This window comes from Hyla sarda, chromosome 10 (assembly GCF_029499605.1).
Source record: "Hyla sarda isolate aHylSar1 chromosome 10, aHylSar1.hap1, whole genome shotgun sequence".
Taxonomy (NCBI): domain Eukaryota; kingdom Metazoa; phylum Chordata; class Amphibia; order Anura; family Hylidae; genus Hyla; species Hyla sarda.
In genome coordinates, this window is record NC_079198.1 from 117,326,401 (window position 1) to 117,341,478 (window position 15,078).

Sequence of the window (15,078 nt, forward strand, 5' to 3'; positions counted from 1 at the left end):
ATACATTATGTTAACGCATACGGTGAGTACTAGAAACCTCACTAGTATCATTCATTGAACAATACTGATTTATTACCTTTTTAGCTGTTCATCTTGTACTTGCACCTTTAGCTTGGCTTCACTCTCTCTTGTTTTCTTCAGCTCTTCCTCTAGGTGGCGCCTCTCTGCATTCTGAGTCTCCAGCAGTAATATCTGGTGCTGACAGCCTCGCAGTTGTTGCTCCAGTTCCATCACCTATAAATATTAAACACAATGGGGACATTTAGCAATGTTTTCTCTGGTAACCAAGATGTGTATGCATTGTTTTGTTTTAGTATTTTTTATGTATTACATATTTATCAAACTATCCCAGGGGCTTGATAAATTTGGCGCAGATAATCAAAAATCAATCATTTACATACGTATGTCATTTTTTATTACACAGATAAGCAAAACTTAACCCCTTAAGGACCGGGGTTTTTTTCAGTTTTTTGCACTTTAATTTTTTCCTCCTTACCTGTAAAAAATCATAACTCTTTAAATTTTGCACCTAAAAATCCATATGATGGCTTATTTTTGGCGCCACCAATTCTACTTTGTAATGACATCAGTCATTTTACCCAAAAATCTACCGCGAAACGGAAAAAAAAATGATTGTGAGACAAAATTGAAAAAACAAACAAACGCCATTTTGTAACTTTTGGAGGCTTCCGTTTCTACGCAGTACATTTTTCGGTAAAAATGAGACCTTCTATTTATTCTGTAGGTTCATACGATTAAAATGATCCCCTACTTATATAGTTTTGATTTTGTCGCACTTCTGGAAAAAATCATAACTACATGCAGGAAAATTGATACGTTTAAAATTGTCATTTTCTGACCCCTATAACTTTTTTATTTTTGTGCATATGGGGCGGTATGAGGGCTCATTTTTTGTGCCGTGATCTGAAGTTTTTATCGGCACCATTTTTGTATTGATTGGACATATTGATCGCTTTTTATTCATTTTTTCATGATATAAAAAGTGACCAAAAATGCACTATTTTGGACATTCCAACAAGCGGCGATACCACATATGTTTATTTTTATTTACACTTTTTTTTTTTAAATGGGAAAAGGGGGGGTGATTCAAACTTTTATTAGGGGAGGGGTTAAATCATCATTATTCACTTCTTTTTTGCAGTGTTATAGCTCCCATAGGGACCTATAACACTGCACACACTGATCTTTTACATTGATCATTGTTATCCCATAGGGACCTATAACACTGCACACACTTATCTTTTACATTGATCACTGGTTTCTCATAGGAAACCAGTGATCAATGATTCTGCCGCTTTACTGTGACGTGGCCCGCTTGACGTCATTGTCCTGCGTTATAGAAAGGGAAAGGACTCAGGATGTACCAGTACGTCCTTGGTCCTTAAGAGGTTAAAGAATGACTTCTGAACATCACTTACCAAACCCACCTTGTCACCTGTTATTATTCTGCCCTAAATGTTTGAAAATGACTTTTTATGGTCTATTCACACGTACTGTGTTCTGTGCAGATTTGGTGTACAGGATTTTCTGCTGCAGATCTCAATGTAAACTGAATGACTTAGCACAGCTTGAAATCCTGCGCATCAAATCTGCGCAGAATACTCTACGTGTGAATAGACAATTAATGTGTAAAATTTTCAAATATATATATATTGTGGATTTTTAAGTGTATACATATATATATTAGGGATCGACCAATATTGTTTTTTTAGGACCGATACCGATAATCTGTGGAGGTTAGGGCCGATAGCCGATAACTTATACCGATATTCCGGTATAAGTTATCGGCTATTTATCCCCCCTCGACACCGCTGCAGGTCATTGATTTAAAGCGGGCGCTTTAAATCAATGATCTGCAGTGGCTTTTGCGGTGCCATAGACCACCGCCGCCACCACTCGCTTTTCTCCCCTTACCTGTCAGGGTGGTCCGGTACATCCATTCTTCCTTCCTGTAGTGTCCGGCGCCATTCCGGGTGAAGGGTGCACCGGTCCGGGCTGTCCTTCTTCTCCGGTGGTCATCTTCTCCACTCCGGGCAGGCTCCGGCCTAGTACGCTGCATAGACGACGCTGCGCAGTGACGTCAGGTGCGTCACTGCGCAGCGGCGTCTATGCAGCGTACTAGGCCGGAGCCTGCCCGGAGTGGAGAAGATGACCACCGGAGAAGGACAGCCCGGACCGGTGCACCCTTCACCCGGAATGGCGCCGGACACTACAGGAAGGAAGAATGGATGTACCGGACCACCCCCATTACGGGTAAGTTTATTTAATTTTTTTTATTGACTCGGAGGGTGGGGGAGGGGCCCGACTGGTATAGCGGTATGGGCAAAAATCCATACCGGTATACTGCCCAGCACTACGGTGGGGGTCGGGGGGGGGGGCGGTCGCAGTGCGGTGGGGGCGGTGCGGGGCATTATCGGCTTATCGGCAAGGTAATTGCCGATACCGATAATGCCCAAAATCTTGATTATCGGCCGATAATATATAATATATAACACAAATTTATACTATATACACACACACATATATATATATATATATTAGGGATGTAAGAAAAAATCGATTCTCGCGATAATCGCGATTTTTCATTTGCCGATACAGAATCGATTCAAAATATTTTTGAATCGATTCTTTTAGGGATGTGGAATTTTTAATAAAACGCACTTTTCTTACCTGCCAACGAGCCCCCGGAGCTCCGGTACAGGTGTTGGGTCCCCGGGCTGTATTCTTCTTACTTCCTGTTAGTCCGGCACGTCACATGGAGCTTCAGCCTATCACCGGCCGCAGCGATGTCCCGCCTCCGCTGGTGATAGGCTGAAGCTCCATGTGACGTGCCGGACTAACAGGAAGTAAGAAGAATACAGCCCGAAGACCCAACACCTGTACCGGAGCTCCGCGGGCTCGTTGGCAGGTAAGATAAAGTGCGTTTTATTTTATTTTGCAGCACCGGAGTACTAGATCGCCGCTGTCAAAGCTGACAGCGGCGTCTATTGGGATCTATGAATGCTCCCAGGTGGGCGATATATCGCGATGTATCGTCACCTAGACGGTATCGCGATATATCGCGATATATCGAATCGTCACACTGGTATCGCGATTCGAATCGAATCGCCAAATTCTTGGCGATTCACACCCCTAATATATATATATATATATATATAAAAATGTATTTTGGGATTATATATATATATATATATATATATATATAATTATTTTTTTTTGTGTGTGTGGGGGGGGGCAATATATATATATATATATATATACACACATACATACACATATTTTGTATTTTATTTATTTAAAAAAAAATTTTTTTGGGGGGGATGGGTTATAAATCTATATATATGTACTTTCAACTTTTTATAGATGAAGTGCATTCTTAACAGGGCTTAGTGCAGTGGTCTCCAACCTGCGGACCTCCATATGTTGCAAAACTACAACTCCCAGCATGCCCGGACAGCCGTTGGTTGTCCGGGCATGCTGGGAGTTATAGTTTTGCAACATCTGGAGGTCCGCAGGTTGGAGACCACTGGCTTAGTGTCAGCCTCCAAATCACGAAGCAGTACCTCTCTTTTGTTAACCTGGTACCCAGGTGTTTGACGGCTCTCACTTACATTTTCTAAAATATTGCTTTATAAATGAATTTTTACTGACTACAGTCAGGATTTGGAGATGGCTCACTGTCAAAGTCCAAACCAGTACTTTAAACTTTCTGTACGCAGGCCAGCTCAGGTGCAGGTATACTCGACCTCATCACCATGCCGTTATGTTTTGCAAGTAAAACTCACAGCATGCTCTTTCAGTGCGGACATGCTGGGAGTTGTAGTTGCACAACGTAGCTGGCAGATGTTCTAGGCGGCCGGGTGGTCGTATTTCTTTTGTTCACTTTATCTCTCTCATCGCTTTCTTACTTGCCTCTGCGCGACATTTTGATCAAAAAGACGCACAAAAGTAATAATTATGTCACACAGGGGTCAAAAACTTAATAAACACCTATTAAAAAATAAAATACCTCACGTGAGCTCGGGATGAAGCAAGATTGATCCGATGAGCTCTGGAGTCCGCTGAAGTCTGCTGTTACAGCACCTACACTTTGTGAAATTGCCTCTTAGGCTGGGTCACACCATGTTTTTGCAATACAGTTCCCGTATCAGGTTTTTGATGAACAATAAGGATTCCTCAAAACAGCAGTAAACTGTATCAAAACGTATGTACAGATTTTAACCCGTATACGGTTTGAAAAATGATGTCCGATTGCATCCGTTTTCTAAGAAAAAAACTTATACAGTGGTCCCTCAACATACGCTGGTAATCCGTTCCAAACGGACCATTGTTTGTTGAAACCATCGTATGTTGAGGGATCCGTGCAATGTAAAGTATAGGACAGCGGTCTACAACCTGCGGACCTCCAGATGTTGCAAAACTACAACACCCAGCATGCCTGGACAGCCGTTGGCTGTCCGGGCATGCTGGGTGTTGTAGTTTTGCAACATCTGGAGGTCCGCAGGTTGTAGACCGCTGGTATAGGGAGTTGTACTCACCTGTCCCCGCCACTCCGGCCCATCACCCTTCGTCACCGCTGCCCTGGATGTCGCCGTCCATTGCTGTTGCCGCGTCCCCGGGGTGTCCCCGACGCTCCGGTAAGGCCTCTGCTTCCCCAGCATCCTTGCTCTCCGTCGCCGCCATCACGTCGCTACGTACTCCGCTCCTATTGGATGACGGGACGGCATGCTCAGCGACATGATGGCGACGATGGAGAGCGCCGACGATGCAGAGGATCCCGAAGAGGACGCGCCGGAGCCCCGAGGACAGGTAAGTGATCGTCAGCGGACCACACAGGGCACCGTAAACGGCTATCCGGTGGCAGCTGAAGCAGTCTGCGCTGGAGGATAGCCGTTTATGCGATGGCCCCGACATACAAAAGCATCGTATGTTGATGCTGCCTTCAACATGCCATGACCTCTGAGAGGCCATCGCATGTTGAAATTATCGTATGTTGGGGCCATCGTAGGTCGAGGGGTCATTGTACGTTTTTAACTTTTCACTCCATTATGAATAAAGTTTCACTTGTTTGATTGATTGAAATTCCAAGATAAAAAAACTGTGCAAAGTCAAAAACTGTATGGTGAAAACCGGATGGAACCGAACGCACTTACGGTTCTGTACGGTTCCCATTGATTCCCATGGTATGCCACGGTTTTCTGTCCGGAAAAAAAAAAAAAAGTAAAAAAGCGTATGGTTTGAAAAACGGAGACAACCGTATACATTATGGTGCGTACAGTTTTGAATAGGAAGTCTATGGGCACTGTATTCTGTGCGGTTGCATACATTTTTTTTTTTTTTTTAATGAAACTGTATGCTAAAACCGTATAGCAAAATCGTGGTGTGAACCCACCCTTACAGTTGGCCAACATTTCTGGTCAAGACGTGAGCCTCTTTTTAAAATGTCAGAATTGGGAAGGAAGAGACTTAAAAAAAAAAAAAAAAAAATCACCCTGACCCGCCAAGTGCTGCAGAACAGATCCTGCTGCAAATGACTTCTGACTGTGAAAGCCCAGATTTGGAGTCAACCACAATGTCCCTTTCACCTACTGACCACCTTGATTCTGACCCCTGGATATGTGTATAAGCGTCGTTTGAGAAATGGAAAAAAAATAATAATAATTACACAGACCAAGAAATTATAATTAAGAACTACTCCGGTGGAAAACATTTTTTTTTTTTTAAATCAACTGGTGCCAGAAAGTTAAACAGATTTGTAAATGACTTCTATTAAAAAATCTTAATCCTTTCAGTACTTATCAGCTGCTGTATGCTCCAGAGGAAATTATTTTCTTTTTGAATTTCTTTCCAGAGTAGAAACAAATCCCCATAGCAAACCTATCCTGCTCTGGACAGTTCCTGACATGGACAGAGGTGTCAGCAGAGAGCACTGTGGTCAGACAGAAAATAAATTCAAAAGGAAAAGAACTTCCTCTGTAGTATACAGCAGCTGATAAGTACTGGAAGGATTAAGATTTTTAAATAGAAGTAATTTACAAATCTGTTTATCTTTCTGGCACCAGTTGATTCAAAAAAGAAAAAAAAAAATGTTTATTCACTGGAGTACCCCTTTAACCCCTTAAGGACTCAGCCCATTTTGGCCTTAAGGACTCAGACAATTTAATTTTAACGTTTTCATTTTTTCCTCTTCGCCTTCTAAAAATCATAACTCTTTTATATTTTCATCCACAGACTAGTATGAGGGCTTGTTTTTTGCGCGACCAGTTGTCCTTTGTAATGACATAACTCATTATATCATAAAATGTATGGCGCAACCAAAAAACACTTTTTGTGGGGAAATTAAAACGAAAAACGCAATTTTGCTAATTTTGGAAGGTTTCGTTTTCACGCCGTACAATTTACGGTAAAAATGACGTGTGTTCTTTATTCTGAGGGTCAATACGATTAAAATGATACCCATTATTATATACTTTTATATTATTGTTGCGCTTAAAAAAAATCACAAACTTTTTAACCAAATTAGTACGTTTATAATCCCTTTATTTTGATGACCTCTAACTTTTTTATTTTTCCGTATAAGCGGCGGTATGGGGGCTCATTTTTTGCGCCATGATCTGTACTTTTTTTTATACCACATTTGCATATAAAAAACTTTTAATACATTTTTTATATTTTTTTTTAATAAAATGTATTAAAAAAGTAGGAATTTTGGACTTTTTTTTATTTTTTTTCGTATACGCCGTTCACCGTACGGGATCATTAACATTTTATTTTAATAGTTCGGACATTTACGCACGCGGCGATACCAAATAGGTCTATAAAAAAATGTTTTAGGCTTTTTGGGGGTAAAATAGGAAAAAACGGACGTTTTACTTTATTGGGGGAGGGGATTTTTCACTTTTTTTTTACTTTTACATTTTCTTACATTTTTTTTTACACTTGAATAGTCCCCATAGGGGACTATTCATAGCAATACCATGATTGCTAATACTGATCTGTTCTATGTATAGGACATAGAACAGATCAGTGTTTTCGGTGATCTTCTGCTCTGGTCTGCTCGATCACAGACCAGAGCAGGAGACGCCGGGAGCCGCACGGAGGAAGGAGAGGGGACCTCCGTGTGGTGTTATGAATGATCGGATCCCCGCAGCAGCGCTGCGGGCGATCCGATCAGTCATTCAAATCGCGCACTGCTGCAGATGCCGGGATCTGTATTGATCCCGGCACCTGAGGGGTTAATGGCGGACGCCCGCGGGATCGCGGGCGTCGACCATTGCCGGCGGGTCCCTGGCTGCGATCAGCAGCCGGGATCAGCCGCGCATGACACGGGCATCGCTCCGATGCCCGCGGTTATGCACAGGACATAAATGTACGTCCTGGTGCGTTAAGTACCACCTCACCAGGACGTACATTTACATCCTGCGTCCTTAAGGGGTTAAACACACAGTGTATGGCATCTTTTTAAGGATTCTGAAGTATAGAACAGTGTATTCTAGTAATTATCTTGTGGTATACTGGCAGCAGGCCAAAAAATAAAACCTTTCAGCCTCCAATTGGCAACCCAAAGGATCAAATATAGCGTGTATATCAGCTTTCTAGATGTATGTTACAGCCTTGAAAAATGTGAAGCAGACAAGGAAATCTCCATTTCCCTTTCTACACTTTGGACATATTTGAATGATAAAGTTTCAGGTAACGCAGACCCCTTAATTTGGCAGATGATCCTCAGTGGATTTATATTAATCGCTTTAAGATCTGGTAGATTTCTCTTACCATTTTTTCTGCCTCCATAGCTCGGCACTTCTCATGTTCCAGCTTCTCCTGCCAGCTGCTCAATGCTTTAGCGGTTTGGTTCCTCTTAAGTAACTCCAGCTCCATTTCTTTCAGCGCATGGTGTTGCTGCTCCAGATCAACTTCAAGACCAGTGCAAGTGGCAGTCATGACGGCGAGCTTCTGCTTAACCTGATTCAGCTCTGCAGTTAGCTGAGGATGGTAGAAATTAATTTATAGGTTATGTCATTAGCAATAATACATACATATATATATATATATATATATATATATATATATATACACACTCAATAATAGGTATGCATATAGAAGGTGTCCTAAAGCGTCTAAGAAGTCTAGAGGGAGGGGTAATTTTTTCAGGATCTCAATTTGGCTCTTTAAAAAGAACCACTTAGAGAATGAAATTGCCCCAATAAATCCATCTTCATATACATCTTATATAGTGACAGGCTATAGTGATGCTATTTGTCATCCTTGAGAAAGCCACGTCAAGTGGCGAAACATGTAGGATGTAGCAGTGCATATAGATTTTAACTCGCACCACTATCCACAATTGGTTTAAATACAGAGTGAAGTGCACGCTGCAAGCAATTGCCACTAGTCAGTGTTGTTAATACAGCACTGAATATCCTCTCCCTGAATATTAATGAGGGATCGACCGATATCGTTTTTTTTGGGCCGATACCGATAATCTGTCAACTTTCAGGCCGATGGCCGATAACTTATACCAGAATATCGGTATAAGTTATCGGCTATTCGCCCCCCCCCCCCCCCCCACCCCCGGCGGGGCAGAAGACGTTGCAGATCAATGATTTAAAGCGGGCGCTTTAAATCAATGAACTGCAGCGGCTTTTGCTGGGCCAGAGACCGCCGCCACCCGCTTCTCTCCCCCAGCCTGTCCTGGGGTCCTGAGTCTAATCACCACAGTTGCCCCATCGCCTCCCCGCCATCCTCTGCCCACATACTGCCGCTTCCCCATCGCCTCCCCCCATCCCCAATGTTATAATTACCTGTTCCTGGGGTCCGCGATACTTCTGGCTCAGTCGGCATCCTGCACTGTCACTGTGCACACTGACGGCGACGGTGCGTTGGGGACGTCACTCGTCATTATGCAGCGTACAGCAATAGCGCAGGAGCCAGAAGGATCGCGGACCCCGGGAACAGGAAATTATAACATTGGGGATGGGGGGAGGCGATGGGGCAGCGGCAGTATGTGGGCAGAGGATGGGGGGGGGGGAGGCAATGGGGCAACTGTGGTTCCCCAGCGAGGATGCGCACATACAGATGACGTCTGAGACGGTGAGAATCGGGATTGGGCAGGAGGCTGTCATAACAAGCTGTATATCAGACACACATGTGAGAGTGACACGAATATCACTGCGCTGATTGGCTGGTATGCTATCAGGGGGCGGACGGCCCCGACACGCAGGGCGCATAAATAGAGTGTCAGTAGTAGAAACAGGTTGATGCCCATTTCCCTCCTGAGGACGTTACTATTGTAACGAAACATGTAGAGGGGCATTGTTAGGATTTAAATAGCGATCCTGATGACATGCCCATAAGCTGCAGCACCAGGGTTACTGCAGGCCACTGGTGATAATTGATGCTACCTGTGCACAGAGCATATGACTTGAATATTGACAAGCATGCTACAGGATTGTGGTTTTAAAGTGACTCAACACTAAAATTCTTTCACTACTTTTATTAAAAGGCTAAATAAAAGCTAAGTTTTAAGGGGTGGGAACTAAATAAGGGTTTTTGTGACCAGGGGTCCCCCCTGGTTTTTGGTAGTGTATAATTTGGACCCTAACCCATCTTGGGGATGGGGATGGGGGGGGGGGGGGGGGGGAGCGGCGGTATGTGGGCAGAGGATGGGGGGGTGGCGATGGGGCAGCGGCGGTATGTGGCCAGAGGATGGGGAAGCAATGGGGCAGCTGTGGCGACGGTCGTCTCTGGCCGGGGGCGGGGCATTATCGGCATATCGGCAAGGTACTGATAATGTCCAAAATTGTGATTATCGGCCGATAATATCGGCCAAACTGATAATTGGTCAATCCCTAATATTAATCTGCAATAGAATAAAAGTGCAATTGTACTGGATCCTTGAACTAAAAAGGACATCAAATTCAGTACGGGCATCTGGATATATATTTTTACTTTGCACATAGTATAATTAAATAATAAAAGTGCCCATTGGGCACAACTGTTGTTGGTGCCACTGTTGTACCCCCCCCCCCCCCAATCTGGGGCAATTGTTGTTGTTAAGCTTCCTCACTATTAAAGGAGTACTCCGCTGCTCAGCGTTTGGAACAAACTGTTCCGAACGCTGGAGTCGGCAGCTCGTGACATCATAGCCCCGCCCCTCATGACGTCAGGAAGTCATGAGGGGGCTATGACCTCATGAGCTCCCGGCGCCAGCTCCAGCATTCGGAACAGTTTGTTCCAAATGCTGAGCAGCAGAGTAGCCCTTTAACACATATCCCCTTGAACAGGGGTCCAGAGTATCATGTCAGAATAAAGTAGCAGTCACACTCCCTTCTCCATAATCTTCTACGGGCAGCATGTAACCTTATCCCTCAGCTAACAGCCTGTCTCATCTCTCAAAACACATTTTACTAGTTTTTTTTTTTTTTTTCAACATAAATGAAGAGTTTAGGAAGGGGTAAGAGCAGCAAAGGTGCCTGATTATTGGAAAATGCGGCATATTAGATATGAAAAGTTTCTTATATTTGCATACACAATTTATTTATGTAATAAAATGTCTATTTTAGCGCTGTATGGTATGGTTATTTGCACGCTATATATCCATACATCATATGGGGAGCACCAACAGAAGAATCCAGACAGAGAATCATCCAACATAATGCCGGTGTAATGAAGAAAACTAGAGATGAGCGAACTTACAGTAAATTCGATTCGTCACGAATGTCTCCGCTGGGCAGTTGATGGCTTTTCCTGCATAAATTAGTAAAGCTTTCAGGTGCTCCCGTGGGCTGGAAAAGTTGGATACAGTCCTAGGAGACTCTTTCTTAGGACTGTATCCACCTTTTCCAGCCCAACGGAAAGCTGAACTAATTTACGCAGGAAAAGTCAGCAACCGCCGAGCTGAGAAGTTTGTGACGAATCGAATTTACTGTAAGTTAGCTCATCTCTAAAGAAAACTATGTCCCTGTAGTGGAATTTGACCCTCCACACAGGGACACAGTTTTCAGCTTCATGGCCTCCTCCCTCTCACTCCATTCCCACTACCCTCTCTCATCGGGAAGGGGAAGTTTGTCCGCACATCTCGCAGCCGCTTAGGACAGACTGTGGAGTGCAGGGCGGTGTGGGCGGGTGGGAGAAAGTCTGGGAGATGTGCAGAGAAACTATGTCCCCAGGCTTATAAGATAGAAAACTGTGTCCCTGTGCGGTGGGTTACATTCCGCTAGAGGGACACAGTTTTCGCCTGCCCTGTTTAGTGCTATATTTCTACCTTGGTGTTCTCCTTCTGCAGAAGTATATGCTGCTTCTTGATATCCAGGTTTTTGTCCCGTTCATATCTCATCTCTTTCTCCGCCGAGCTGCAGAGATTTTGTACTCTGTGGAGATCTTGTCGCAGTTGACGGATTTCCTCATATTGCTGCTGGATTAGAGAATCCCCTGCTAGAGGCTGTAAAATGCAACAAAGGACCAAAATGAGATGTCTGATGTAGAGAAATCAAGAATTTGGTTTGCCCAGGTTACACCTAAAGCTCCAGTGCTCTCACCTGCTGGCGTTATCTACTGTCACCCAGCAGCTGTCTGAACATATCTATGTATGGACCTCTAGTCCAGCGTTTTCCAACCAAGGTGCCTCCAGCTGTTGCAAAACTACAACTCCCAGCATGCCCGGACAGCCTTCGGCTGTCCGGGCATGCTGGGAGTTGTAGTTTTGCAACAGCTGGAGGCACCCTGGTTGGGAAACACTGCTCAAGTCAGTGTTCTGGCACAACCTCTGTCAGTATGATAAATATATCAGCCAAATCAAATCCAGAAACGCGGGATTTACCTTATTTCCATTTACCACATTTAATGGTTTGGACAATTGATCTTGCAACCTGGAAACTTCCTGCCTAAGCCGCGCATTCTCTTCCCTTTTGGACTGCAGATCTTGCCTGGCGGTTGTCACCTCCTGTCTGAGTTGCAGGTTCTCCTCCCGCAGGTTCCTCACTTCCTCCAGCTCTTCATTGAACTGTCTTTGAAGAATGTCACACTTTTTCTTGTGCTCAGATAGCGCGGAGCTGCAAAAAGTGACCACATTAATCATTACGTACTATGCAAGTTAAAGGCGTACTGCAGTGTAGGGAAACTTATCTCCAATCCCGCAATCTCCTGCACGGCGCTCCGGCTCTCCTCGCGCACGGAGCAGGGGTCTGCACGTAGCCTCCATTAATCTCTATGGGAGAGCTGGAGATACATGAGTTAGTGCTCAGGTATATCTGGCTCCCCCATAGAGATGCATGGAGGCTACGTGCAGACCCCTGCTCCGTGCATGGAAAGAGCTGGAGCACCATGCAGGAGATCACTAGGGGTCCTATTTGTCGGAAACCCCCCCCCCCTCCCCCCCACCCAGATCAGATCCTTTCGATATAGGATAAATTGTCCTAAACTGCAGTACCCCTTTAAGTCATTTAGTTCTTGTGTGGTCTAGATAGTTCCCAACAAATCGGATTTAGAATCTGCAAAACTTTAGGTAAAAAAATAATAATAATAATAATTTAAAAAAAAAACCTTGTCTGGGAGTATAAAGCTTTAGATAGCAGTCAACTAATAGCTATTTAGCAGTTTATTTCAATGGGGGGGGGGGGGGGGATAAGCTGCTGCCAGACACCTCTTATCACAACTTATTTCCTGAAGAAGCATAGGCTCTAGTGCACGGATGTCCAACCTGCAGTCCTCCAGCTGTTGCAAAACTACAACTTACAGCATGCCCGGACATGCTGGGTGTTGTAGTTTTGCAAAAGCTAGGGTCCGAAGGTTCAACACCACAGATTTAGCATGTTGAAATACAACATGGCCGATCCTTCTTTTTCTACACACCTGCTGTTAGGGAGAATTAATAGGCCCACATACACATAAGGGTCATACTATGTTTGTGCACCTGTTAGTCGTATCTGTCGGCATCTTGTGGGATGCAGATGTATACTGTTGACAGGGGGAGCGGAGCCCATTGATTTCTATGGCCCAATGGAGTCACCTAGTTACTCAGGTTGGGACTAGAGATGAGCGAACTTACAGTAAATTCGAATCGTCACGAACTTCTCGGCTCGGCAGTTGATGACTTATCCTGCATAAATTAGTTCAGCTTTCCGGTGCTCCGGTGGGCTGGAAAAGGTGGATACAGTCCTAGCAAAGAGTCTCCTAGGACTGTATCCACCTTTTCCAGCCCACGGGAGCACCTGAAAGCTGAACTAATTTATGCAGGATAAGTCATCAACTGCCGAGCCGAGAAGTTCGTGACGAATCAAATTTACTGTAAGTTCGCTCATCTCTAGTTGGGACCTACGCACTATTTTTTCGGTCTAAGTGCTCTCTAATGACACCTGTCTTGGGAACTGTCCAGAATAGAAGCAAATCCCCATAGCACACCTCTTCTACTCTGTGCAGTTCCCGAGACAAGCAGAGATGTCAGCAGAGAGCACTGTTACCAGACAGAAAAGAACAACTCAACTTCAGCAGCTGATAATTATTGGAAGGATTAAGATTTTTCAATAGAAGTAATCTACAAATCTGTTTAACTTTCTGGAGCCAGTTGATATATGTATATATATATATATATATATATATATAAATAAATAAAACATTTTCCTGGAATACCCCTTTAAGGCTGTGGCCATATGTACGCAAAACAGTTGTCACAGCAGAATGCTGATGTATTCTCATCCTCTCGCATTCTGACAACCATCTTATATCTCACAACAATGATAGGAGCTAAGGGCAGTATGTGAGCTTGTGTTCTAGCAGTAAAAATATTCACCTTATAGTTTGTTTCTCCGTCTCCAGGGTCTTAATCTTGTCCTGTAGCTGCTGCTCCGTCTGCTTCGCCTCCCCTGAGGATTTCTGTTCGCTCATCTGCATCTTTTTACTTTGAATCTGAAGCTCTGATAACTAAGAGACATTGTTAATATTACTAATATGCACAGATGAAATGATGCCTCAGGTTAGTACAGTAACTAGGCAAATTTGCTCTTCAGGACTCTAGGAAAGCTGAGTGACCACAATATATTGGCCACATTGGCTCCCCCTGCAACTTTTTTTCTGAAGGAACATAAGATCTAGCGCAAGGGTCTCCAAACTGCGGACATCCAGCTGTTGCAAAACTACAACTCCCAGCATGCCCGGACAGCCAACGGCTGTCCGGGCATGCTGGGAGTTGTAGTTTTGCAAAAGGGGACACATTGGGGGCCTAAGGCTTTTAGTCCAGTAGTCCAGTGAGGAGTAGTCCAGTGCTGAAAAACTTATTCCCCTTACCTAAGGATAGGGGATAAGTTTCATATCGCGCGGGGGGGGGGGGGGTCCGAACGCTGGGGCCCCCCGCGATCTCCTGTACGGGGCCCCGGCTCGCTGGCCAGATAGTGGGTGTCGACCTCCGCATGAAGTGGCAGCTGACACGCCCCCCTCAATACAACTCTATGGCAGAGCCGGAGCGCTGCCTTCGGAAATCTCCGGCTCTGCCATAGCGCTGTATTGAGGAGGCGTGTCACCTAGCGCTTCGTGCGGTGGTCAGCACGCGCTCTGTGGCCAGCGAGCCGGAGACCTGTACAGGAGATCGCGGGGGGTCCCAGCGGTCGGACCCCCCGTGATCTGAAACTTTTCCCCTATCCTAAGTTTTTCAGCACTAGACTACTCCTTTAATGGTTAAACTAAATACAGCATCGGGGATGGGATGAAACCTCTTTCTCTCGTACACTTTTATTGTTTAAAGCTCAATCTCCAATGAGAGAAAATCATTGGTTCTGTAATATGCTAAAGAGTCACAAGTGTCCACTGGGCGGGCATGATAACCGCAAGTGCCCATTCCTTGCCCGCGTCTCCCACTACCATGTGACTGAGAGTCCCTTTGCTGTCTAACCTCGCTCTCCCTAGGGCTGATATCGTGAGCATGCGCTAGGAAGAGTAAGGTTGGAAAGCAAAAGGGGCTGTCTATCAAACAAAAGGGGGAATCAAATAGATTCAAAATGTGGATCCTACTCCCACCCTATTTGCAGAGAAGTCAGGGCCGGCTCTGCCTATAGGCAAAATAGGCAG

At 44.6% G+C, this 15,078-nt stretch overlaps 1 protein-coding gene across 8 annotated transcripts in view; it reads right to left on the reverse strand.

The window, feature by feature from the left end:
- Positions 1-15,078, reverse strand: part of CCDC30 (coiled-coil domain containing 30) — a 106,675-nt gene that overhangs the window by 21,681 nt on the left and 69,916 nt on the right. For all 8 annotated transcript variants that reach the window (XM_056544658.1, XM_056544660.1, XM_056544656.1 and 5 more), the window contains 5 exons: positions 13,808-13,938; positions 11,840-12,071; positions 11,285-11,461; positions 7,795-8,004; positions 77-234 (listed from right to left, as the gene is read on the reverse strand). In XM_056544658.1, coding sequence (XP_056400633.1) covers positions 77-234; positions 7,795-8,004; positions 11,285-11,461; positions 11,840-12,071; positions 13,808-13,938 — 908 coding nt within the window. The remainder of the gene's footprint in view (positions 1-76; positions 235-7,794; positions 8,005-11,284; positions 11,462-11,839; positions 12,072-13,807; positions 13,939-15,078) is intronic.